The following is a 27,807-nucleotide window of genomic DNA, read 5'->3' on the forward strand; positions in this document are numbered from 1 at the left end:
AGGGTCTTAATTTTGTAAATTAACATGTACAAAAATTAATTTACAATGAACAATAGTGTATTTATAAAATTACCGTAAACCACTAAAAATGCTTTATAATCTTTCATAATACTTAATGCTTTAATGTTAACCAACTGAACAATATTATAACATTTTTTTGTTTTTATTTTTACAATTTTTAAGTTTTTTTTTTTTTTTTTTTTAACTTATTAGATTTTTTTTCTCTTTAATTTTTATTTTATTTAATTTTTATTTTTTATTTATTTATTTTATTTTTTTTTTTACTAGAAATGTCTGGAAATAATAATACAAAAGGCAAGTGCAATACAAAGGTAAATATGCAATACAAATAAACACAACAATGAGATTTTATTTCTGTAATGATATTACATTCCACAGTTTTAACATTTTTTCCAGGATTTATTCTTTTTTTTTTTTTCTTAAACATTTTTTTTTTTACAGTTTTATTCATTTTTTTCAGGTACTCAACAGACACATTACTGATGAAAAAGATCCGATAAACCTCTAGGCTTCAGTGTCCCATTAAAAAGCTGCAGTTTCTCCGATTCTGCTGCTTTTTCATTTTTATTTTGTACATTTTGAAGACAAAAATATTCCCACTCACGTTTCCCATCCCACCCCGCTTAACAAACAAACCAAAAAAAATGAACAAAGGCTGAAAACTGTTGGCTGTGATGTAAACACATTTGTGTGAATGTAACGTGTTTGTGAAAAAGGGATTCTGTGATCCTAAGCCCATATTACCTACATGCCCAACGCTTTATGATCTTCCTTTGAGGAGAGTCCTTAAAATGCCCACCAAGTTAGACCGCTTAGACAAGCTTTTATTCGTTACCACAGATTCTATACAACCGACTGAAATACTTCACTATAAGCATCACGATGATCCACACAAAACTTATGAGATGCAGCTCACTACCTGCTTTCAATCTGGCACTCTGGGTCTAGGACGGATGCCAATTAAGCCATAATTGAAAGTGTTTATTCTTGGCGTCTGATGCGAGCATCTGCCCTTCGGTGCTCTTTGATGTCTTCATACTCTGATTGAACACCCCTCTTTGCCTTGTCTGAGAAAGCAAGGAGTAAATTTAAGTACGTTTTTAAATACTATTACACATTAGGATTGAGTGTTTTGGTTGTGTATAGCCAGCGACTGACCCCATTTGTGTTTTTGCCTACGAGCGTAAGCCGTGGGCTAAAATACATATTTTCCTCTCAAGTGTGTCAAGGAAACACTATCTTATATAAGGCCAGATGGGCTTGTTGCAAGTGCCTTTAAAACAGATTGTTTATTGTGTATTTATGCAGGTTTTCTGTTGCATGCACATTGTAATCAAGCTCTGTGGGCCGCATTTGTTCGATTCGTCTTCGGGATCTCCTTCTGGAAATTGTGAAGAAGTCTTCTGGAGTTCTGCGAGTGTGGCTTGATGTTTATGTAATTTCATGGCCAATTGCATTGTCAGCATGCAACAAAGTCTTTTTACTTGAATGAGCCACACAAATCACCCAAAGCGCCCATAAATATGACATAAACACTCTGAATGCTTCCAGTGAAGACTGTTGAACCCATATTTCATCAATGCAGAGTACAAAAGGAAAATTTTCGGTGAACTATTGGCTGTGTTTGTGGTGAAAGACCCATGAAATGGTTTTGGAAATAGTGTTGGGATGGATCATTTTGAAACAGGCGTTTGTTTGTTTGTCACAGATCTGAAAAACTTCACTTGGCAGCTTGTTTCACAAACGAACGCAATAAAAGCTTCAGCTGTTCCTTTCATGACCAATTAATGGTTGTTAAAAGAACTGGAGTAGGAGCATTGGTGCAAGCTATGATGCTTTGTTTCTTGCTATGGCTAAGCAGGTGGTATTGATGATTTAGGTTGTTTAGCTCCAATCAAAGCTAAACACACCTGAACTCAGTTTTGTATGTGTTTCATTTTTCTGTTGAACACAAAGAGTTGCTTGTAGCCATTGAATTCCATTGTATTTTTTCCCATTTCCAACCAAATGACAGAAATCTAATTTTTGAGTGAACTATCCCTAGGATCTAGCAACATCCAGGCAGGTTTCTGGAGCTGTTTAGAGTTTAAACTCTGCAGGATGACGCCCTCCAGGAGCAGGATTGGTCAGCCGTGCTCTACAACCCCTAATACACATGTGAGTAAATGAAATTTATCAATAGTTTTGGTGTCTTATGCCAGAAGAGAGAAATTACACATTTTAAATTTCCCATGACTTTTGTCATATGTGACACTGGACCACAAAATCAGTCATAAGGGTCAATTTTTGAAATTGAGATTTGTATATAATTTGGCCAGGATGCAACAATCTGAAAATCTGAAATCTGAAAGTGCAAAAAAATAAAAATATTGAGAAAATCACCTTTAAAGTTGTCCAAATGAAGTCCTTAGCAATGCATATTACCAATCAAAAATTAAGTTCTGATATATTTACGGTAGGAAATTTACAAAACATCTTAATGGAACATGATCTTTACTTAATATCCTAATGATTTTTGGCATAAAAGACAAATCGATTATTATGACCCATACAATGTATTGTTGTCTATTGCTACAAATATACCCGTGCTACTTAAGACTGGTTTTGTGGTTCAGGGTCACGCATATTCATGGTCCTTTGTGATTTAAGGATTTTAAAAACTAATTTTTATAAAGATTGCACTCATGAAGAGCAATTTATAGGCAATTAAATATTTTAGAGTAGAGCCTTACTGTATATGTACTATTGACGTTCCAGACATTACGGATCAATTTCTTGACTTTTCCACATTTGGAAATCACAATTCCCTGATTTTCCTATCTTTTCTATGTTCATGGGAATCTGGGAATCTTTCAATGACCTGTTAAATCTGTTAAAGCTTGGTTTTATCAGTGTTTAGGAGTACACGGGTACAGTGGAGATCAAAATTAGAGAACAACCTATAATTTCCTAAATTTTTAATGTCACCTATTTGAAATTATCCAAACATGAGTAGAAGAGCAGTTTTTAAGCATTTCATAAATTGTATTCTGAAGCACTTAAATGAGGTATTTGAAAAATAACTCTGATCAAAATTAGAGAACACTTACAGATACATCTAATTTGCTAACCTTCATTATATGATAAACCCTATTTAACTGGCAGGACACTTCCAATTTTCACTGAGAGTGCAAAATGGTGGGCCGCTCTACAGTAAGTTGACTGAAACTCAGGTTGTCCATTTGAATGGCCAAAGTGATGACCCTTTGTGATGAAGAGAAGTTGGTCATTCCAAATCTCAAATATTTTAGGTTTACAATGAAACTAATTCATTCAAGTCCCCCAAAAAGCCTGGTCATCCACTTAAAACAAATGCACAAAAAGACAGGATAATGCAGAGACTCTCAATGGGGAATTGGGTTCAGCACTGCAGCTGGAATTGCTTGCCAGTTCAGCGCTGAACAAGGTAAGGATCTGCCTCAGCATGTTTAAGAGAAGTTGGACTGAAATTGCACTCTGTAGTGACCAAGTCTCTCATCAACAAAAAGAATCAAAGGGTTAAGTGCACCTTTGCTGAGAAGCATGTTGTGTGGAGAGAGAATTGGTCCAAAGTTTACTTTAGTGATTTAATTTAATTGGGTCTGATGGAAAAGATTTCGTCTGGCGTCAAACTGGGGAGAGACTAAAGCTCAACTAAGAAGTCGGTGAAAGGTAGAGGAGGAAGTGTCATGCTTTGTGGGATGTTTTCTGCAGTAGGAGTTGGGCTCTTATACAGTTAAGTGGCAGGTGAATGCAAATGTTCTTCAGCAACATGCAGTTCCTTCCCTGCAAGCATCTCCCAATCAGCCTGCAATTTTCATGCAAGACAATACTCCCACACACTGAAAAATGGGTAAAGCAGTTCCTTGAGCTAAGAACATTAAAATAATGAAATGGCCAGGCCAGAGCCCTGATCTAAACCAATTGAAAATCCTTGGTTATAGCAAAGAAGTTATAGCCAAGAAACCCACTACAGTTACTAAACTATGGAAAAGAGTTGAAGAAGAGCGGACCAAGATCACACCAAAGCAGTGTGAGGAAACTAGTGATGTTCTGCAAGGGCCTTTACACTCCCTACTAATTTCTGAGAGCTGTAACCCTTTACATATAGTTGTAATCCTCTTTTGTGCTACAGTGGTTACTGTTCTCCAATGTTAGTTTTTTTGTTGAAATGCCTTGGATATTTTGTCAAACATGTTAGTTTGACAGTGGTATACCTACAGCTAATATTCCTTCAAATTTGAGTAATGAATATTAACGATATTTCAGAAAAACTCGTGTTTATAGATTGTTCTCTAATTTTGATCTCCACTGTATGTATACAGCATCAAAAGTCAATAAACACGGTTATTTCTCAGTACAGCAATAACTGACAGACTTAAATGGACACCAGCTTAATTGCTAGTTGAGCCGCTGGCCGTAAAGCCAATGTGAGGAACTGAGAAAATCTATGAAAGAAACCTGGCAGGTATTTTTTGGCAAATCTCCCTTCTAGAAATCTGTAAACATTGTCTTGCGGCGAAGCTAAATCTCCTAGCGTAGGTTTTTGGCATGGTTGAATGAATGTGCCGATTCGCCAGTGACCCTCAAAGCGTGTCCCATCGTAGCACGCTGTTTTATGGCTGCTCAAGTGATTGTTTATGCATTTATAGCATGGAGAATGGATACTAAAATGCATCAGATTGAGAAAACGAATGCGTGAGAAGAGGCTTGAGGGAACCAATCGTGTGTCGGCTTAGAGATTGTATTGAACTTGTGCTTGCCCCCGTCCTCCCGTTTCGAGGTCACAATTCCAAAGATGTACCTCTTTTGTGCACCGCTGCCGTCTCATGTAATCAGGAGGCACTTACATACCACATCCTGTTTTGGGAGTTCCCTTTAAGTAAAGAGACGCATGGTTAAACAGAGCAGGAAGTTGGATTCAAATAAGGATTTCTTTTGTCAGCACATAGATGCTTTCAGAAGAGAAGTCAGCATGCGTTCCCATCAAATGGCATAAATGCCTCCTTCCAGACAAGCTTAAGGCAGTAACAGTGTGATGTTGAGTCGTCTTTCTGTCTCTCTGCGTACTACGTCAGTCGTGTCTACAGGGACGAAGTGTTCGGCTGTCTAAAACAGGATATGGCATCTTTCCTTTCCAGTAATTCTTGGTTCAACAAAAGCCTACCTGATTTCCCCCAAGGCAGGTTTTCGAATTTTATGCATTATTGTTATTATGTTACTTTTCTTTTCATATGGAGACTGCAAAACACTCTCACGCACATACTATGGTAATAGTAGCTAAAGAATTTGCACACTTCCTACACTCGCATTCACACTTATGATGACTGGAATTACTAAAAAACAAAGAAGCACATAATAAAATCAAAAGCATGTTAGAAATGTCCGCTGATACCATTTGGACATGGATAAGAAATGAAACATGGAAAACGCTCAAAAAAAGGTCCTTCCCGTTAGGATTTTTTTTCTCTTCTGGAATATTATAGGTATTATTTTTCTCTTTACAATTTGCTGTACAGCAATAGCAACGCAACGTCACGAGCAGGCATCTCCATTTCCTGAAATCTTTTGCACGAGCGGATCCTTTACCCGCATCCCAAGAGGCATTGCGATAGTCTCCAGGGTCCGTGACAAATCGGCGGATTTAGCCACAACAGATCCAAATCGCATCAAAGTTGTTGTCCTCTCATGTGGTCCTGGTGCTCCTGATTTGTCCGAACTCCTGGGCTTCAAACATTGGCACTGGACTTCCATATTTGCACGTAGTGCCGTCCAGATACAAATACCATAGTCTCCAGGTTTGGCAGTTTTTAGGCATCAGTCATGTCAATATCCATCCCTGCGGCATGAGAATGAGCAATACTGTCCTTTTTTGCCTCGTTCGTCACCTTTTTCTTGTGCTCATGAAAGTCACAGAACAACTTCGCACATTGTTCCTGTGCAGGATCTTGATGACGGAAAAATCCACCAATGTATTATCTTTACAATTATCCATGATATTTTTTCGTTTTGTCTTTATTTTCTTTTAAACGATCAGGACACTCAGTTGTAGACTCACACACGTGGTTAAAAAATGGCCTGGTTGGTGAGATTAGAAATGATTCTAAATGAACATGATTTGAATCTTCAGTTATGGTCTTTTTTTAAATGTGTTTTGTCCCCCATTGTCCAGTTGCACACGCAGGGCTCGGGGATTTTCAGAGGCCGTCCCTTAACACACGGTGCCGTTTTCTTGGCGGGATTTGGGGCACGTGGAGCGAGGGATCGGTTGTACGGAAGGCGCCAGCGTGCAGAAGAATCCGGCGATGAGGGACAGGCCCAAACCGCCCCAGGCGCAGAACATTGACCAGCCGTAACCGTGACTAATGTCGTCTGGGAGGCCGTATATGTAGCGAGGGTAACGGGACAGCTCGAAGTTGATGCCTGCTACACAGGTGCACAAGGAAATGATGCAAAATGTCCCTGAAAAAGAGAAGGACAATCATCAGAATATTTCTGCATCTCTGATCCTAAAGCCTAATAAACTGCCTTGGAAAATTATGAAATTTGGCACACAGATAGAGGACAGTGTCAATATTAACCATAGCAATTTTGGAGTCTCTATCTCAAACTTTCTAGCGCCACCAATAGGCCAAATTTGCACTCATATTTCTGCTAACAACTTTTAAACCATAAGGTCTTGAGGCAAACGTCCTTGGCTCATGCCGAGTCGAATGCATATCGAAATTTAAATTTCTACAGGTCAAGATTTTCAAAATGGCAAAAAGTCTTCTTTTTCAAACTCATCCTAAACTGTTTGTCCAATTTTGATCAAAGTGTCTCAGATCATCTTTAAACAATATTGAGGAAAAAGTTATCAGAAGCTTTTTGATATACCAAACCGTTTTCGTAAAGCATGTTAACGAATTTCATGAAATTCAAGCAAAAATGGACATGTTTGATGGACATGGACAATTTTTGAATAGTTTGACCAAACATCATAAGAATTTTGTAGTATAATGCTGTATTTTTCCAATGCTTTACCATATTCTAATGAATCTTACAAATCTTATAGAACCGCTTTTAGGAAAGTTATGAAATTTGACACACTGATATAGGACAGACTCATCATTAACCTCAGTAAATTTGGAGTCTCTAACTCAAACCCTCTAGCACCACCAATAGGCCAAATTAGCACTCATATTACTACTAAAAACTTTTGAACCATAAGGTCTAGAAGCAAACTTCTTTTTCCCTCTGATTCCATGGCTCAAGTAAAATGTGTACCAAAATTAATATTTTTGTGGGTCAAGATTTTCAAAATTGTACTTTGAGAGTGGACCATTTCAAATTGTGTAGTAAAATATTGTATTTTTCTAACACTTTAGCTTATTCTTCTGTCTTATAGAACAGCTTGTGGGAAAGTCATGAAATTTGGCACACGTATAGAGGACAGGCTCATCAGTAACCACAGCAAATTTGGAGTCTGTAACTCAAACTCTCTAGGGCCACCAACAGGCCAAATATGCGCTCATGTTTCTGCTAATAACTTTGAACCGTAAGGTTTAAAAGAAAAATTGGCTCATACTGAGTCAAATGCATACCAAAATGTAAATTCTACAGATCAAGATTTTTGCAATATTGAATATTCTGAAAAACCTACTTTTTTTTTTAAATCCTAGATGGTTTGTCAAATTTTCACCAAATTTGACTCAGATGATCTTTCAGAGCATTCTGGAAAAAAGTTATCAAAAGCTTTTTGATATACCAAACCATTTTCGTAAAGCGCCTAAACGAATTTAATGAGGTTTGTGCAAAAATGGACACAAGGCTAAATTTTCGCAACACTCAAGTGGATTCTGACCAAACTTGGTATGTGTTATAACTAGCATGACCTGAGGGCACATGAGTAATTTCGGCACAAAGCCTTTTTCAGCCTTTTTGAGTGTCGGCCATTTTGAGTTTTGTAGTAAAATGCTTCAGTGTTGTCATGCAATGTCTCCAACATAATTTGGTTAAAATTCCTCAATGGTCCTGTAAAACAACATGCATTTTACATTGTCAAAAACAACTCTGCTCACAGCGAGTCGTTGTGGCTGAGGGTGGAAATATGCTAATACGAGACAGTCCGTCAGCGGTCGTGGGCGGGGTCTGAGCACTATGACATCATACTGCTCAGAAAATCAAAACTGTGTGATAATTGAGACCATTTAGGTTTCTGGGGGATTTAAAAAAAAAAAAAAGGAGTAAATGGATTTTAATGGGTGGGTGTGTCCACATACACTACCGTTCAAAAGTTTGGGGTCAGTAAGACTTGTAACAGTCTTTAAAGAAGTCTCTTATGCTCATCAAGGCTGCATTTATTTGATTAAAAATATAGAAAAAAACAGTAATATTGCAAAATGTTTTTACAATATAAAATATTGTTTTTTATTTTAACATACTTTAAAATAGAATTTATTCCTGTGATGAAAAGCTGAATTTTTATCAGCTGTTACTCCAGTCTTAAGTGTCACATGAGCCTTCAGAAATCATTCTAATATGCGGATTTATTATTAGAATGATCAATGTTGGATAATATCAACAGTTGTGCTGCCAAATATTTTTTGGAACCTGTGATTTTTTTTTTTTTTTTTTTTTTTTTTTTTTTTCAGGATTCTTTCATGAATAACAAGTTTAAAAAGTACAGTGTTTATTCAAAATATAAATATTTTATAACAATGTAAATTATTTATTATGAACTTTTCATAAACTTTTAATTATTAACTTAATACATCCTTGGTGAATAAAAGTATTAATTTCTTAAAAAAAAAAAAAAAAGAAAAGAAAAGAAACAATAAAAATGTACTGACCCCAAACTTTTGAACGGTAGTGTACTTCTAAGACACATTTATATGGAAACACCATGTAAGAGTGAATTTTGCATCAGTGCTGAATTGGCCGTGTTGTACTACAAGCTAGTGCTGTTATTTGTTAGAACATAACATTGCAGTGACATTCCATCATGCAGTTGCAGACTCTGCATATTTACAACTCCACTTTCTCCAGCCTTGTTACATGTATTACAAGCATTATCTGCAAGTTGAGCCCTGTAGAGATGACGCAGTCATAACATGCTAGTTGATAAAGCTCTAACAAACTCATTTTCCCGCACTATGTGACTGAGCGAGCATTCAGAGGGGATTCATCCTGCCATAATCTGACCCTCAGCGCTCCTTCTGCCTTTATAATTTAGCATCTTAATTGGCTTTTTAATTGCCATCTCATTATTCAGGCACAGGGCATCGCATTAATCCAGCGCACATCTTAATTGCGTCTCCGCTTCGCTCTCTATGGCGCCACCGCCGCTGCACTTATGGGAGCGGAGAGAGTGACGCAAAACAAGTCAGCCGCTTCCTCTGCTCGACGGGCGTTAACAGAATATCAAAATGCACAGTAACGAGGCCACAGGCTGTGTTGATTGGTGTGAGCATCTGTGTAGGGAGGTGATGAGCTTGTGGGTGCTTTCAAAAGACAGAGCGACGCTCGCCATCGAGAGCCTCGATATTTGTTGGCGTAAAGTGAGATAAGAGATCAGGAGATAATTGATATTACATAATTGCTTTAATACCGGCTTCCTGGCTGTCACTCTTTAATTAATGCAGTCTTGGGGTGACTTGCGTAGGAATTGACTACCACACTGTGCTCAGCACGCAGTATGGCTGAGAGTGGATGTTAGTATATTAGTACACTTTAGTACACTTTAGTCTCCTTTTGCATTTGAGATGCTGTCAAATCAATTAATTGCATCCAAAATAGTTTGTGTTTACATAATACATGTGTGTGTGCTGTGTATATTTATATGTGTATATATTTAAGAAATATGTACACTCATATATTTAATGCTTTTAAAAGTTTATTTTATTATTAAATTATTCTTAAATTATATGAATATAAATATATACATGTAAATACATGTAAATATTTTTTAAATATATAACGTATGTGGGTGTCTTTATATATACATAATAAATATATAAAGTACACACACATACACACATTTTTATTTTGCATGTGATTAGTTGCGATTTAATCATGATTAATCGATTTGGCAGCATATTTTGATGTATTTAATGTATTTAAACATTCACTTTTTTTTTCTAGTTTCCAAATGTACTTCCAGCTTGGAAAAGTTCGATGGAGCAAGATATACAAGTGATACCGGAGTGTTTTCAAGGTCAAAAACTTATTTCAATTCAAATGTATTACATTTTATTTTCTATTTAGGTTGTACAAATTGTGCCAAAATAATATAAACAAATAAGTTGCATTCATTCATAAAACATAATTTATAACATCCACACAGTACATTTCTACATTTTTAAAATACTTCTCATTATGACTCATCTGTGTACGTACTGTAAACAGCCTATATCATCCTTTTCTGTTTGTTTTGGTTTGACTTACCCCCCATGAGGAAGAGCAGACCTGCCACATACTGCATTAGGCCACGGTCCCAGCAGCATCCCAGCATCCCAATGATCCAGCCGAAGAGGATGATGGCCACCGCCATTCCCATAAATCCTGCCGTCATCCTCCGCAGATCTGTGGGCGGCGAGAAATAAGGCAAGTCAAACACATGACTCAGAGCTGATAAGGGCACGGCATGGACACGCTTGGCAAAATGAGACATTTCAATGAGCACTGTATTATGTTCTATATTTGTACTTTTTTTTTTTTTTCAACCAGCTTCATCAGGTCCTCCATAGGATGCTTTTTATACTATTAAAGTAGTTCTTGTGTATGCTGGGCTCCTTTCTTTTGACAATCTAGAATGTGTCTAGTAGTTGTAGGAGAATTGATAACTGAAATAGAAAATGAATATAACTGCATATACAAAGTTCAAAAACTTTAAAAATCTTGCAATAACGCACTGTGCTTGCCCCGCTGTGAGTGGCTGAGTGTGCGGCCACACGCAGAGTGTGATAGGGTTGACTCAGTGTTAGCTAGAGGGTAGGTCACAACATTTGTGTTCGTTAGCTCTTTTTAATCTCACAGTTGAATTCTCACAGTACAGGAGAGGTGGCAAGCCCAAAACGCCGGGTACGGTGGCTTATGCCAGCCAACTGTGAAAGGGTCACAGAGTTCACCTCTAGGGCTCTTACAGCATGCTCACACTAGATGAGCATGCTGTAAGAGAGCTTTTATTACTTTCTAATAGAGATGAGGTGTTAAGCTTGTATTTTTCATCAAAGTCATATCAAAATGAAAATGTCAGATATTTATGAAACAGCAATTCATCATTCCTACATATCTGACAGGATATTCAGCAGATGCATGTTTATTACTTAAATTGAAAGTGCCAGGTTTCATTAGTTTATGGAAGCCTGTTTCTTTAAGAAAATCATACTGGTATTAGATAATTGTGATGTTTGCTTTGTGCATTTGTGACCTTTGTGAGTTTTTTTTTTTTTTTTTTTTTTTTCCCCACATTTCCTCAATTTGCAACCTTGTATCTTAACAGTATATAGTCGATGTATATTTTTTGCATTTGCAACCATTTCCATTAAGTTTGACTAAAGTGACTATATTTGTTGTATTTGAAATGTTATTTCTAACAATGTGACTTCATTTCTCACAGTTGCCACTGTTAGCTTCAAAATGTGACTTTCTTATATTTGCAACTTAATCACAGTGCAACTATTTCTTGCAGTTGCTTCTCATAACTGCGACTTAATCTTACAATGTGACTTCATTTCTCACAATTGCAACTAATTTCTGTAATTGTGACTTTATCTCACAATGTGACTTTCATATTTGCAACTATTCGCAAAAATTATATATATAATTTTTTTTATTTGTTTATTTATTTATTTTTCATAGGTTTTACTCTGAGGTGGAAACAACCATAGTAGTACCATTTGTGTCTTATAAAACACTTCACGGATGTTTGATAGACCTGTGCCATCTGAGCTTTCATGTTGTATGGTTGTATTTTTCTCCCTTATAAGTTGTCCTAGAACTGTTTTACTTTTCTGCCCTTTGAGAGAGCTCAGTTATGGCTCTTAGATATTGTTTACTGCAATATTGCTTCAATAAAACAGAGCAGAGCCTTCACAACACTGGAACAGTTGGTGTGAAATAAGCAAGGTTACATTATAAATTGATCCTTTCTGTAAAAGAGTATAAAGAAGTTAGCCAAGTCATATACTATCAAATACACTGTGGTTTGAAAAAGCTCACAAGAGTGTTATTTAAACATTGAGTCAGACTGCAAATATTTTACCACACATCCTATGGAAAGCTTACTTGGGAACATCCTTATTTTAGTTTCTTACATTGCAGCCCACATAATCGCTTATTACATAATGTAGACTCTGTTCTTGTAAGAGTAGTGTCAGTCAGCATGTAGGCAACAGCATGCATTCTGAAACAATGGGTGCTTAGGTATAGTTATATAAATTGCTATAGATTACAGAAGTTATTTCAATAGCATGGAACATCAATGACTTCATCTGTCAAGAGAAAGCAGTTTACATGAAGTCGGGAGCCTTTCTCAGTTATGTGCAAATTATAAAATTCTGTTTGCTACCTGAATAGCAGCTTTGGTCTATCATGTTGAAAGAAACATGTTATGCTTCAGAGAACAAAGTATTGAATTTCTTTCATGTTTTTAGTGAGCCACTGAATATGAAAATCATGTTTATGCCTTTTTTTTTCATGAGTGCTGTACAATTTCACTCTGGAATAAGCATACAAGTATGCTTTGACTTTTGCGAGCCATTTTATTTATTAAATGGGCTCACCTTTGCATTGCTCCATTATTCCTTGTCATATTTGAAGACATATAAAATTGCTTAATTTGATCCAGATTCCATGTCACTAGGAGATTTAGGTTATAAACATTTTCTAATCATGTTGCAGAAACATTTAAAAGTTTTGAGGTAGTGTTAACTCATATTTTCTAAAAATAGTGAAATTATTTATTTACCTAGCAGATGTGGAGAATGAGTGGTTGTGTGGAGATCATGGAAGGGTTTCTTAAAGGTTCTTATGCAATCTGCAGGCTGATGCTAAACCAGACTGTCAGCATCGTTCAAAATGTATGTTAACCGGAAGAGGACGTCAACGAGAGTACAAGAGAGCGGAGAACACTAGACAGGCAGCTCCTCTGGAAACAAGCCAGGAGAAGTCTCTGTAGTTGGCCCTCTCCTTTTGTTTGATATTCTTGTCGTTTTTGTATCTCTGTGTTTCGTAACCTGCTGGGCTTCCAGATGTGTCAGGTTCTGCCAGATCTTTGTTCCCCTCGCTCTCGAGCGCTGAATAAAAAAGCAGGCCGTAAATGCTGTGCTGCAAGCAAATGTGTGCTTTCAAAGTCTCTAAAGGGAACGGTGTATAATTATGTGTGGCACAGGATCTTCGCCAATTAGATACTTTTCAATCAAAGAGAGGGAAATGTATAGACTGTACTGAAGCTTGATTTCTCAAAATTCATGAAATGTCAGATCTTTCAAATGCAGCTTTTCCACTCTAGAATATGCCATGAATGCCAAAAATGACGGACGGCTCCCTTAGGCCTGGACCTGACAAGCTTATGCTTCCTCAAAATGAAATGCATTAAATGTATAGTCAGGGTCTGAAACTGTTCCATGTGATCACCCACTGTTTTAGCAATGAATACTATCCACCTTATTTTTCCCGTAAGAGTGAGCGCAACCATTTTATTACCCAATTTTATGGGTTAGGCTTCTGGTCTCATTCGCGTCCAGCTACAAACCTGTATGAGTTTGTTTTTTTTTCTGTTGCAGAACACAATGAAAAATATTTAAAAGAATGTTCGGATCCAAACAAATAAAAGGACAAATAAAGAACGCTGAGGCTGCATCCAAAACCGAACACTGTCTGTACTTCCTTTGAATATGAAATTGCTTCAAGACCTAAAAAAAATTGTCTTCTATAGTATGAATGTAATCCAGATGTATTTCATTGGCCATGTTGTCATGTTGAGTTAATGCAAAAAGACGGTAATTTTAACACTGTAAAGTGATGAAACTATGGCGTCATGTGCTTTTTAAAACCATTTTAACATAGGTTTAACATTAAGTTATCAGCTCGGAAATTATGTTAATTTAACTGGAAACATCAGAGACCGGAATTGTAAAGTTGGGCGAGACTTCCGCATTCAGGAATAAGGTGGATAATTCGGTAGTTCCGTTTAAAGCTGCATGAATGTGAAACTTTGACACAAAAATGAAAACATCAACAAAAACACTGACCATGTTTACAAACACCAAATGATGTCACAGAACTGACTGGTATTTTGAAAGTGATGTCTGAATGGCACTTAACCGGTAAAAAAAAAATGGAAAATTTACCGGGAAAGTCGTTCCAGTAATTTTACAGGAATTTATTGGTATTACTGATGTGTAAGGTGCTATTGTCATATGAACTACCAGTTAGAGCTGAAGATCTTTGCCCGAACCCGATGAAGCCTAACGGGACCTGACGGGTTCGGTCGGGCTCAGGCTTAATTTATAGCATTTTACACAGGCTCGGGCCGGGCTCAGACCGGGCTCGGGCTTGCGCTCCGGCTTGCGTGGTAAATGAGCGGTCATGTGATGCATTTCGGTTAGCGCGAGAAAGATGCGAAAATGGATGCTGAGGAGGTGAAACGGAGGCTTGCCTCTGGTGATTACATTTTTGCAAAATTAGCCAGATCAGTACTATGCATCCCGGCCAGTCTCAGCAGCAGTAAAAGGGTGTTCAGTGCTGCTGGACGCACCATCAGTGAGCGCAGGACCGCGCTGAAACTATCTTTATTTCGTTATTGCCAAAAACCCATCTTAATTTAGAGCTTATCTTAAGTTTTAAGGCCCGATTACAGCTCTACTACCAGTGTCAGTTGTGTCACTTCATTGCTATTCGCAAATGTGACCCTGGACCACAAAAGTCATAAGGGTCAGTTTTTTTTTTTAAATTGAGATTTAAACATCATCTGAAAGCTGAATAATCCGTTGATGTATGGTTTGTTAGGATAGGACAATATTTGGCTGAGATACAACAGTTTTAAAATTGGAATCTGAGGGTGAGAAAATCGCCTTTAAATGTGTCCAAATGAAGTTCTTAGCAATGCATATTACTAATCAAAAATTAAGTCATGATATATTCACGGTAGGAAATTTAAAAAATATCTTTACTTAATATCCTAATGATTTTTGCCGCATACAATGTATTTTTGGCTATTGCTACAAATATACCTGTGCTAGTTTTGTGGTCCAGGGTTACAAATCTTCCCTCATGGTCTTTTGGGATAGCGAAATTGTTATTAGATGTGAATCTCACTGAAAAGAGTAGAGGTCTTAGGAGGACTTTATGCCTATGAATACTGTGTATTCGGACATACTACTCTATTCACATACTGTTAGCGGGAAAGTATGCAATTTTGGATGCAGCCTGAGACATTTTTCCACATTGAAGGAATGTAATTTTGTTTGGAAAGAGTAACTCATGACGTTTTTGGGTGCACCCCTTTAAATCATCCCAAATCACCAAATACATTACAGTCAACATGAAATGGCTTTTCCACTACATTATTTTCATAATGTGACATGATTTGAGCACAACAGATTGGAATAAGATTGGAGTATTAAACAATAAAAGAAGAGATCCGTTGGCACATTACATTGCGAAAGGTTTCATATCAGGAACATGAGGCTAGGAATTGTTTCAGAGTTATTACTTTTTAATAAAAGATTATTAAAACAAGCGTTTTTTCCCTTTTCGTACTACTGTGAGTTGATGAATTGTGCCCATGCAGACTAAAGCAGTGCATAAAGTAAGTAAACAGGGTCGATTTAATGTCAACTTTAAGCCTTAATTTATGATTCAAATATTGCTGAGCTAATTTTTCAACCTAAATATTCCACATGGGATCACCTTGAAAATTAAGTTTCTTTCTCTCCCCCACTCCCTGCTTCCCAATTTAAGCTCTGTTAACAGTGAGATTCTTGTTCAAATTTGTACACATTTCCCTGGATGATCCACAGACCTCATGCATAATTGCACATCCGTTCCGACATCCAGATCAGACTCCCGTGCTGCCTGTAAACATCCTGTGATAAATCACATAGCCGCCTTGACTTCAACTTTATAATCCCGCTAACAGAAGTAAATATAGGCTAACCGCATGATCTAACCACATAATGGCCAACCATCGAAAGCTAATGGCAAGCGTGATTGATGTAGGACGGTTTATGGTGGATGACACCGGAATCAAATTGTGATATAATCAAGTTAGGATTATACAGCACTCAAAGCCTTGTAGTCTAGCATGTACAAACCCAGGGTCTTACAAACATATGCTAACTGAATGATAGTAAATGAAGGTCCACCTTATGAACAGGAGGTCGAGTAGAAAATGGCCATGTGTTCCCTCCTGACAGGAAACTAATGACCGCACCTGCTCAGAAGAAACTGATTTGCATGCCATCTAAAGCATCCCACGTGAGGGAAAGGATGAATCTGTTTAGTCTTAGGCAATCTAGGTCCTGAAAGCCCTTGTCAGCGTCCCATTCAGATTCAGTCAAACGTGTCTCTAGTCATACAGCAACGTTGTTGTTTAAAGGCAATCGAATCAGAGTGGGAAACACAAGCCTCTTTTCATCTCTGGCCTTTTCAAGAGGGTGCTTCAGAGTTGCATCATTGTTAAAGGAAGGCCTTTGTCTGAAAATGAGATGTGTTACAGGGAGCACATGCTGAGGAACAAATGAAGTGATACTGTTTGAGGAATAATGCACATCAGCTTTATTTGCACTGCTTTGACAGTTGTCATTTTTTTTTTCCTAGAATGAGAATAGCAAGATGTGAGTAGATCATAGTGGCATTTATTAGTTTAGAGAATCATCTAGTTCAAGTGAAAAATACTGAAACAGATTAGGACATAATGCAGAATCGAACCTGAAATTCTCACAAGAGCACCATGGCTTAATGGTCTGCGCGAGCTACTAAGCCAAAGCACCGTCTTTGATTTTTCTTTTCTCCTTCAGTAGCTTATTAGAAATAGCCAAAACTATCATTTCAACAATAGCTTATGTTCACTTTTACAATAACAAAAAAGTATTCAAGTTTTGCTGTCAGCCGCAATCTTTGAGGCTTTGTTTTTCTCTATTTTTGCACCTCATCTTTCTGGACAGGATTTCCCCTCTAGTATGTGTAGGAAATAAACATCTGTTATCCTCAAAAGTGTTTGTATTTTGCTGAATCTAACATCAAACTGATTCCTAAAGTCTATAAAAGCATGTCATGTTCTTCACTGAAATGAGTCAGCATGTTTTAGTGCAGCATGTGGTCGTTTTTCTCTCCTGGCTTTGGGAGATGACAGATTTTTTGTTTTGTTTGTTTCTGTGTTTCTCTTTTTTTTTTTTTTTTTTTTTTTTCCCCTCTCTGTGTGGAATGGCCCCTGGAGGTAATAGAGCTTAATTTCATTACCCCGTGTCAACCGCCACTGGGGGGAAAACAATTGCGAACTAAAATTAGATTACAGAAGTTGCGATGGGAGAAGCTGGAGGAATATCATACTTGTATGCTCAAGAGAAGCATGTGTGTGACTGTTGACAAGGTAAAGGTGATGTAACACTGCATGTAGTTGGCACAAATGATGAGTTTTGGGCTATGTTAGGAATATCATGCTAACATATGTACTGTTTTTGCAGTATGTACACTGTGAGCAGTATGCAAATTTAAAATAAGCAGAATACGCATTTTGTGCTGGGATATTGTAGCTTACAATGCAATGTGCATAATTTGACCCTCCATTTCTTGTTTTATGAATAAACCAGAAGTAATCACCGTCTTCATTTTTAGGTTTTGTTAATTTGTTATAATTTCCAGCTTGTTTAAAGCATTTATCTTTTGTGCAATATGTATTTTCACATATTTGTTAAAAAACAGTAGCTTATGGAAGCCCATTTCTGCCACTGAATAAAAAATAAAGAAAGGTAATTGCAACCTATCTCACAATCATGATCTTTTTCTTGCAATTTTGAGTTCACATCTTGCAATTCTGACTTGTTTACTTAGAATGGTGAGATATAAACTCACAATTATAACTGAGAAAAAAAGTCTAAATTGTGAAGGAAAAAAACTCAGAATTGCAAGATACCAAATTGCGTTTGCGAAGAAAAAGGTCAGAATTATGAGATTATCTTGCAATTCTGACTTTATTTTTTACAAATTTAATATAAATTTGTATTTACACAATTCTAAGAAAATAAGTCAGAATTGTGAGAAATAAACTTGGAATTGCGAGGAAAAAAGAATTTCAAGGTACAAACCCACATTTGCGAGAAAAAAGTCAGAATTGCGAGTTTTTATCCCAAAATTCTGACTTTATTTCTCGCAATTGTGAGTTTATATCATGCGATTCTGGAGAAAAAAGTCAGAATTTCAGGAAAAAGTTTGAAGAAAACAATAAAAGTAAGAACTGCGGGATAACTCGAGAGAACTCGCAATTGCTATAAAAAAAAAATACCAGAATTGTCATATAAAAATTATAAAATAGTAAAATGTCAGAACTGCAAGATACAAACTAGAATTTGCGAGGAAAAAAGACAATTGTGAGTTTTTGTCCCTCAGTTCTGACTTTATTTCTTGCAATTGTGAGTTTATAACCCACAATTAGGAGTTTATATTTTACAATTCTGGGAAAAAAGTCAGAATTTTGAATTTGTATTATGCAATTCTAAGAAAACAAGTCAGAATCACAATATAAAAACTCACAATTGCAATAAAAAAAACCATCAGAATTGTGAGATTAAAAACTCAAAACTGCAACATACAAACTTGCAATTGTTTGTTCTTTGTTTCTCGCAATTGTGAGTTTATATCATGCAATTCAGTTCTCAGCTTGTTTGTGAAAAGTGCACTTTCAAAGAGCTGACTGACGTTGTCTCTCTGCTCCCCAGTGGTCAGAGTCGCTGTCAATCCTGTGGGATCTGCCAGTCCGACCGTGTAAAGCGATAGTGTCAGTGATAGGGGATGGACTGAGGCTGTGGGTTAAGGGAGGTTACAGCTGGACATGGCAATGTCAATAAGAGCTCACTTAGTGACCCACTGAGGGAATTGTTGAGTGACGGACAGCTGGCACTTCAGTCAAGCACTGCGCTGACGTGACGCTATCGACTGGCCATCGGCAGCATCGCCGAACTGAGCGCGAGCCAGCATGTCCTTGCAGACATCGGCTCGTGCCTGCGTATTTTGGTAGTGCAAATAAGATGACATTGAAGGCAAATGTTCAAGTTTTCAGGTAGCAGACATCATATTTTATGTTAAGTGCAGAGTTTTCATGTGTTTCTAATAATGTGTGTATTTCCTGAAGTAGAAATGCATCAGAACCATTAGCAGTGCACCATTATGACAGATTATCAATTCCAGCTGAGGGCAACTTCTCCATTTAATGAAGCTAATGCTTCCTGATGCTTTACATTTATGTTTCCAACGCCAGAGACTGTGTAAGGCTTAATATGCAATCCATAGTCCTGCCTTACAGTTATTGGAGCCAACTGCTAAAATGCATTTTCGAGAAATAAAGTAGATAGCAGCTGTTCAGTTACAAATATGGCTGCCATAGTGCACTGACTTACTTTAAATCACTTTGGAAAAGTTCATTGATATTAGAATTTTTGGTGCAAAATGTTATTTTTTACAGCAATTCTTGTGTAAACTGATACATTTAATTTAAAGTTTCACTTCCAGAAAAAAAGTTTCGTCCAAGATGTTCATGCCTTTCTTTCTTCAGTCGAAAATAAATGAAGGTTTTTGAGGATTTTTCTCCATACAGTGGACCTCAGTGGTGGCCAACAGTTTTGAGGTCGAAATCACAGTCTCAGTGCAGCTTCAAATGGCTCTACACGATCCCAGCAGAGGAATAAGGGTCTTATTTAGTGAAACAATGTGTCATTTTCAAAACAACAAAAACAAAAAAAACACAAATGCTCACCTTGCACTAGCTCGACTTCACACGTTATGTTGTGACTTACGTAACGTAAGTGTAAGTACCGACCGAGTGTTTACAAAATGAACATGCAAAGAAAGTCAAATGCCTTTTCCAAAAAAAAAAAGTAAAACAACAATGTTGTATTACGCAATTGTAAGAAAACAAGTCAGAATTTTGAGATGAAAAATTTGCAATTGCAATAAAAAAAAAAACTGAATTGTGAGATAAAAACTCAGATTTGCGAGGAAAATGTCAGAATTGCAAGATACAAACTTGCATTTGCGAGGAGAAAAAGTCAGTTTTTATCCCGCAATTCTGACTTTATTTTTCGCAACTGTGAGTTTATATCATGCAGTTCTGAGAAAAAAGACAGAATTTCAAATTTGAAGTCAGAATTTCGAATGAAACAAAAAAAAAAAAAACTTTAGTTTATATCTTGCAATTCTGAATTTATAACTCACAATTGGAAGTTTATGTCTCACAATTCTGAGAAAAAGGGCAGAATTTTAAATTTAAAGTCAGAATTTCGAATGCGAAGTCGAGCTAGCATGACCCTCCCGATTACTGAGCTAGTGCAAGAAGAACATTTGTGGTTAAAAAGTATATACATTTTACGTTTTTGGTTTTTTTTTTTTTTTTTTTTTTTAGAAAATGACCAATTGTTTCGCTAGATAACACCTTTATTCCTCATCTGGGATCGTGTAGAGCCCTTTGATGCTGCACTGAAACTGTAATTTATACCTTCAACCCGCTGATCTCCATTGAAGTCCACTATATGGAGAAAAATCCTTAAAAAAAAAAACTTAATTTCCTTACCTTAACTTCTTTGTGAAGAAAGAAAGACATGAACATCTTGGATGACATGGGGTCAACTTTTATTCTGGAGTGAACTAATTCTTTAAAGGCCAATTTTTAAAGTAATTTACATAAATAAATAAATAAATAAAACAAGCTTCCATAGAATTATACTACGCTTAGTGTGTTTTGTTTTTTAGCTCATACTAAAAAAATATCAGATTGCACTGTAAATAACTTTTAGATAAGCGCATCTGCCCAGTGAATTAATGTGAATGGCAAAACGCATTGTTTTGAATCAATTTCCAGGCTAGAAAATAAGGTTAGTTAAGTTTATGCTCCAATATGCTTTATAATCTGCTTCTGTTTGGCTCGGAGATAAAGATGGTATCAGCAAATAAGATCAGCTTGTTTCAGAGAAGAAAGCAGCATCTGAATTTATGCATGCTGGCGGTGTACTTTGATAAATCAGGGGGTCAAATCTTACAGACCAGAAGGTTAAACTGAACAACCACAAACAAGCCGTTCTGGGAGTGCTGTAAAATGATCCATCTAAATCCATATCTCCGCCATCATAAAGCGTGCACATACGGTCACCGCTAGAATAAGTAGGCGTAAAAAAATTCTGTCTGGACTTAACGTCCTTTCTGACCTCAGGACGTGATAATGCAGGAAATGCATTATAGGGCAGATAAAAAGGACATGGATGTATGATTAGATGAGTCGTCTGTTGAAACTAGCCTCTCGCAGAGAATAGAGTATTGAAAGCGAGACTAGTGGAGATGAAAAAACAAAAATGTTTTTTAATGAAGTGTCAAGGTTGAGCGGTTTTATGGAGCCGTTCGTGTCTGTGGCAGTGCTGATGGCGGGTGCTCGATGACAGCCTATCGTTCAGGCTGCGCCGCAGTCCTGTGCATTACATCAATAAACTGTCGATTTGCGTGACGCCGCATGAAGGCTCTGGTGAGGAAGCAGGCATCGAACATGAGTAGAGGCATGTAACTCAGCACTTTTGCGGCAGGCCTTTTGATTTAATTTCCTATGCTTTGAATAACTCGGAAGACGCGCTGTGGGTTTTTTTTATGCACTGACTGCTTTCAACATAGCTCGAATTTCAATCTGATTAAATATGCCGCTTCATAAATCGTGCACGACTGGTTTAAAAGCAACATCTGGGGCATCAACTTTTTACTCCTGTCACACAGCATGATTTGTGACGCTCACAGTCCAGTGCACAAACATACTCTATTTTTAATTACGCAACAGTTAGTGCCGGTTCCAAGAGTGCAACTGCACTGGGACATTTTTTTTTTTCCTTCTTTTTTTGGTGGTGTTCCAGACCAGAAGACGGAACCAAATTTTGCCCGGGCTGGTTTTTCCAAATCTGTTATTTTTCTCTTTCCTGTGGCATTTGCAGTAGGTTTCTCATGGTGAAATGTAAAACTTGGACTGAAGCTGAAACAAAATGGGTGTATACAGTAATCTGATTGAGACTGCTTTTGGTGAAACACATATACTGCCAAATTTTGCCAAAAAGCAACTCATTATGGGAAAAATAGGTGTTACATATCGTTTTCAGAAATATTTAAATAATAAAAAATATGAAGAAACTGACCTGGCGGCATTATTATTATTATTATTATTATTATTATTATTATTAATTTATTTATATATATATTTTTTTTTAAAGAATTTTCTAGTTTGTTTATTTTGTTGTTGTTGTTGTTTTTGTTTTTTTTTGTTACAGTTTTTCACAGTTAGTTTCAGTTAGTTTTTAGTGCCTTTTTTTTTTTTTTGTTGTTGTTGTTGTTTGTTTGTTTTTATTTTTTATTTTTTATTATTTTGATTTGTTTGTTCACTACTAGGTTCAGTTAGTTTTTAGTGTCTTTTTTTTTTTTCTTGTTGCTGTTGTTGTTGTTGTTGTTGTTGTTTGTTTTAGAATTTGCTAGTGTTTATTTTAGTTTTAGTATTTTACCTAATTTGCCAGCTGGTATAATTTACAAATGTGTAATTATAATTCAGTATCATTTAGTGCTATTTTCATTATTATAGATCTAAAACTACAATTAATTTCTGACTAATTTAATATTATTTTAGTTCATTTTGTTGTTGTTGTTGTTGTTGTTGTTGTTGTTGTTATTATTATTATTATTATTATTATTATTATTATTATTATTATTATTAAAATTTAGATTTTGTTTGTTCACAGTTGGGTTCATTTGTTTTTTAGAGTCCCTTTTTTGTTGTTGTTTTAAGAATTTTCTAGTGTTTATTTTATCATTTTAGCTTAGTATTTTACTTCATTTACCAGCTGGTTCTTCTGATACCTTCCACCTCCCCAGCTCCACCTGTATAGATCTAATATGGGTTATTTTATATGCTATTAGTGCAGCAGCAGTATGTCTTAAATACTCACATGTATTGGCAGTAACAAGTTCCTGTACTTGCTTTACAGCAGCAGCAGCAGCAGCAGCAATAATCTACAACAACAGCAATAACTAACAGCAGCGTAGCAGATCTATACCACCAAGACCAAATACAATAACATTGTCATATTCATTACCACGCTAAAATCTTTAGAGAGTTTCATGATAGAACTGTAATTTTACCTATATGGCTGATCCGCAGCAATGCTGGTTTTCAGTGCAGTGGCACTCTTGCTTATTTGATATTGCTTAATCACTGAAACCCCGTCATGGTTGAGTCTGACAGCAAAATGGCACAGCCATGGAAAATGCTGAGTGTAACGGAGAAGCCTCTGCCAGCTGTCAATCACTGCATCTGTCCCTCATGCGTTTTTTCCACACAGTCATCACAAAATCAACAGCAGGGGACAGAACAGGCAAACACGCAGCTATTTGATGTGACAGCCGTTTGACATTGTTTATGCAGATATGAAAGCTCTGTCGCGCTCGCGTGAACAAGGCTACGTGCTGTGACGCGCTCGCAACCACAAACGCATTTGGCGCTAGGGGCTTAAAGGCAAATGCATCCTGGTCAGTCACCTCTCCTCCTCTTTACTGCCACTCATTCCCGTTTGTCTCCCGTGAGGGAGCTGCGCCCTCTTTGTTCCATGTTGGGATTAAGGGACGACGCATTTGCATGCTGTTGTCGACTGGACGGACGCGTGAGCGCTTGCACACGCCAATGGATTTGCATACTGAGCATCAGGCTAAGCCGAAAGAAATGATGGGAGAGAGAAAATTCTGGCAACAGAGAGATTGCTAATATCCGCACTGCTTCTAGGGCTAAAAATGGATCGAATATATTTAACACTATAGTGCACAATGTTTCTGTAACAACCATTAGCACATAGTTTTTTTTCTAAGGAGATATCAGTGACTGTTCTGACACTTTTTCATAAGACTGTGAGCCAGAGTAGTCTAGTGGTGTAATTTTGTAGTATTCAAAATCCTGATGTAATATACATTTTTATAATGAACCTAGCAAAACTGCAGCTGATCTTGACTGCTTAAGAGTTAAAGGTAAAGTGATTTCAGTGCATTTTCAATGTTTTCAAACGGGTTTCCTGTACTCAGAATTACTGGAATGGATACTATGCAAAGCCACTATAGAAAATTATTATTAATTATTTTTAGATGGTTTTTCATTTATCCATTATTGGCTATTCACATAATATATTCTTATAGAATATGAATTGCCTGTTTTGTTTTTTGTTTGTTTGTTTTTTATGTAGTAATTAGGTCCACAGAATAGATAAAGATGAAAGTCATATGTTATGTAAAAAATATTTTGTATTATATTATGTATGAAGTATTATAAATGATTGAATATTTACCTTTTTGTGTGTTGTTTTTGTTTTTAAAATGGAATAACTATGGAATCACATTTCCGCAACTGATAAAACAATGAAAAAGGCAATTGCGACTTTATAATTTCACAATTCTGACTTTTTCTCATAATTGTGAGTTTATATCATCCAATTCTGACTTTTCCTCAGAAATGCGAGTTTAAATATTTGTGAGTGGGTAAAAAAAGACTAATTTTTTCTCAGAATTGTAAGTTTAAACCTCACAATTCAGATTTTTTTTTTTTCCAAGTTTGTATCACTCAGTTCTGACAAAAAAGTCTGAAGTTTAAGTTTGTGTCACACGATTCTGAGAAATAAATTCAGAATTCTGAGTTTGTGTTCTGCAATTCAGAGAAAAAGTCAGAATTGCGAGTTTGTATGGTACAATTCTGAGAAAATAAGTCAGAATTCAAAGTTTGCATCACACATTTCTGAGAAAAAAGTCAGAATTCTGAGTTTACATCACGCAATTCTGAGGAAAAAAAAAATCGGAATTCTGAGTTTATATCTCATAATTCTAAAAAAAAAAAAAAAAAAAAGAGAGAGAGAGAGAGAGACAGGATTCTGAGTTTGTATCACGCAATTCTGAAAGAGAAAATTTAGTATTCCAGCTTTCAGGCAATTCTGAGAGAAAAAAAATCTGAATTCCATGCCCTTCTAAAAAAAAAAAAAAAAAAGTCAGAATTCCAATTTTGTATCACACAATTCTGAGAAAAAATGTCAGAATTCCGAGTTTGTATCATGCAATTCTGAGAAAAAAAAAATAGAATTCCAAGTTTGTATCATGCAATTCTAGGAAAAAGTCATTGTTCTGAGTTCATACCACATCACGCAATTCTGAGAAAAAAGTCAGAATTCTGAGTTTGCCACATAATTCTAAAAAATAGGTAGAATTCCGAGTAAGTATTACGCAATTCTGAGGGGAAAAAGTCAGAATTATGAGTCCGTGTCACGTAATTCTGAGAAAAAAATTCAGAATTCCAGTTCAGTATCACGCAATTCTAAAAGAAGAGACAGAATTCCAACAAACACACGAAAAAAAGAAAGATGTAATACAAGGTTAAATCTTTTTTTTTTTTTTTTTTTTTTTTTTTTTTTTTAAAAAAAGGCCAAATCTAAAGTCAGAGAAATATACATTAAGCTTTTACAGGTCATCTAGTCTGATCCGTGAGGTTTAAAGTCATGATGTAGGACAGTAGACTCTGTGTGCACCATCTGTGGTGTTTCTTTGCCTATGTCGATATGAATGGGGTTTAGATTTAAATCCTGTTGTAGGCATTTACTGTACTATCATGCGAAACGCTTGTTTAGCTCGCTTGTCTTGTCTTGTCTTGTGTGCGCCAAAGCTCTGCAGCATTTGACTGTGCAAATGTGCAAATCATCTGTTTACTAATCATGTCAGAATAATTGTTAGGTTAAGATGTCTGAGATATTAAAATGCACAGTGTGACTTTTAACGCAATGTGTCAAGCTGTCAATGCAAAAAGCTCAAAAACAGTTTCTAGGTACAAACAACGCAATGCTTTGAAACTAGATAGGCTTTATCTGTCATTCAGGCAAATGGCAGATGAACACGCACATGCTCACACCGTAAATGAGCTGAAAACCCAAAGGACGATCTGCCCTGCGGTGTGCTTGGATGGCTTTGTCCCTCTCCTGTCTGTGTGCTAAACTGTCACCTCTTCTCTCAGTTGGCGTCCCCCATAGTCCAGTCTGGCTCCATACACATCACAGCACAGCTTTGGAGCAGGATGGCCAAAGCCCACAGGAACGTCAGACACGAAAGGAGCGAGATGGGAGGGGGGGAAGGCGGATTCAGAGAGACAGAGCAGCTTTTACATTCAAGCTCTTGGATGAATTAGCATGGCGCCTCGGTTTCGGCGAGCACAGTGTGGCTGTTGACCAATCGAGGGAATCTGGTTGAGAGCCGTACGGTTTCATGCATTCACAGCTGTCAGGTGGCTCGTCTCCTTTTCTTGTGCGATCTTTTAAAAACTTAAAGTCAATTGAACCTGCATTCCCAGAGGACAATTTTGTTTCGCACAAACTGCTCTTTCATAGCTCGGGAGACATAAAAGATTAGTTCACCCAAAAATGAGAAATCTTTATTTAGTCACACTCCTGTTATTTTTCCCCCCCTGTTGAACAAACCCTAAAATGTTTTTGGAAGAATCATTATGCGGTTTCATACAATACCAGTTCAAGGTGACTAGAGGTTGTTTTGTTTTGTTTTTTTGTTTTGTTTTGTTTTATGTTGTTGGTATGTTATGTTATGTTATGTTGTTATGTTATGTTTTGCTTTTTGTTTTGTTTTTTGTTTTTGTTTTTTGCTTCATTTTTACTTTGCTTTACTTTGTTTTTTGTTGTTTTGCTTTGATTTTTGTTATGTTACATTTTGTTTTGCTTTGTTTTAATTGATTTTTTTTTTTGTTTTGCTTTTTGTTTTGTTGTTGTTACGTTATCTTTTGTTTTGCTTTTTTGTATTGTTTTATATTATGTTCTGCTTCGCTTTGTTTTACTTTTTTGTTTTGCTTTTTGTTTTGCTTTTTGTTTTATGTTACATTGATTTGTTTTGTTCTGTTTTGCTTAGCTTTACTTTGCTTTTTGTTTTGTTTTGTTTTGATTCATAAAAAAAACATTTTTTTATGTTTTTTTTGACATTACAGTACATATTGCTTTGTTTTATTTTCTTTTTGTTTTGTTACGTTACGCTTTGCTTTACTTTGCATTTTGTGTTGTTTTATGTTACATTTTGTTTTGCTTTGCTTTCCTTTGCTTTTTGGTTTGTTTTGCTTTGGTTTTTTTGTTTTTTTGTTGTTTTGTAACGTTACATTACATTTTGCTTTGCTTTACTTATTTTGTTGTTTTGCGTTGTTGTATGTTTTGTTACGTTGTGTTTTGTTTTGTTTTGTTCTGTTGCTTTGCTTTATTTTTTTGTTGTTTTATGTTACGAAACTTTTTTTAGTGTTTCATTACGTTGTGTTTTGCTTTGCTTTACTTTGCTTTTATTTTGTTTTGCTTTGCTTTTGTTTTGATGTTTTACTCATTTTATTAATTGCTTTCTTTGTACTAAAATCACTAAAATACATGCAAATTCTCCTGACAAAATACCTTGTCTGTTTCATTAACGGATGACCACTTACAAGGGAACCTCTTTGTCACCCCTCGCACCTCTTAACTCTCACTCTGAACCAACTCTGATGACCACCTG

At 36.4% G+C, this 27,807-nt stretch overlaps 1 protein-coding gene across 1 annotated transcript in view; it reads right to left on the reverse strand.

Moving 5' to 3' along the window:
* Positions 1–350: 350 nt before the first annotated feature.
* Positions 351–27,807, reverse strand: part of tmem178bb (transmembrane protein 178Bb) — a 113,676-nt gene continuing 86,219 nt past the window's right edge. Inside the window, exons 4-5 of the mRNA XM_051107577.1 lie at positions 10,465–10,602; positions 351–6,501 (exon numbers count right to left, since the gene is read on the reverse strand). Coding sequence (XP_050963534.1) covers positions 6,251–6,501; positions 10,465–10,602 — 389 coding nt within the window. The 3' untranslated portion in view covers positions 351–6,250. The remainder of the gene's footprint in view (positions 6,502–10,464; positions 10,603–27,807) is intronic.

Source organism: Labeo rohita, chromosome 4 (genome assembly GCF_022985175.1).
Source record: "Labeo rohita strain BAU-BD-2019 chromosome 4, IGBB_LRoh.1.0, whole genome shotgun sequence".
NCBI classification, from domain to species: domain Eukaryota; kingdom Metazoa; phylum Chordata; class Actinopteri; order Cypriniformes; family Cyprinidae; genus Labeo; species Labeo rohita.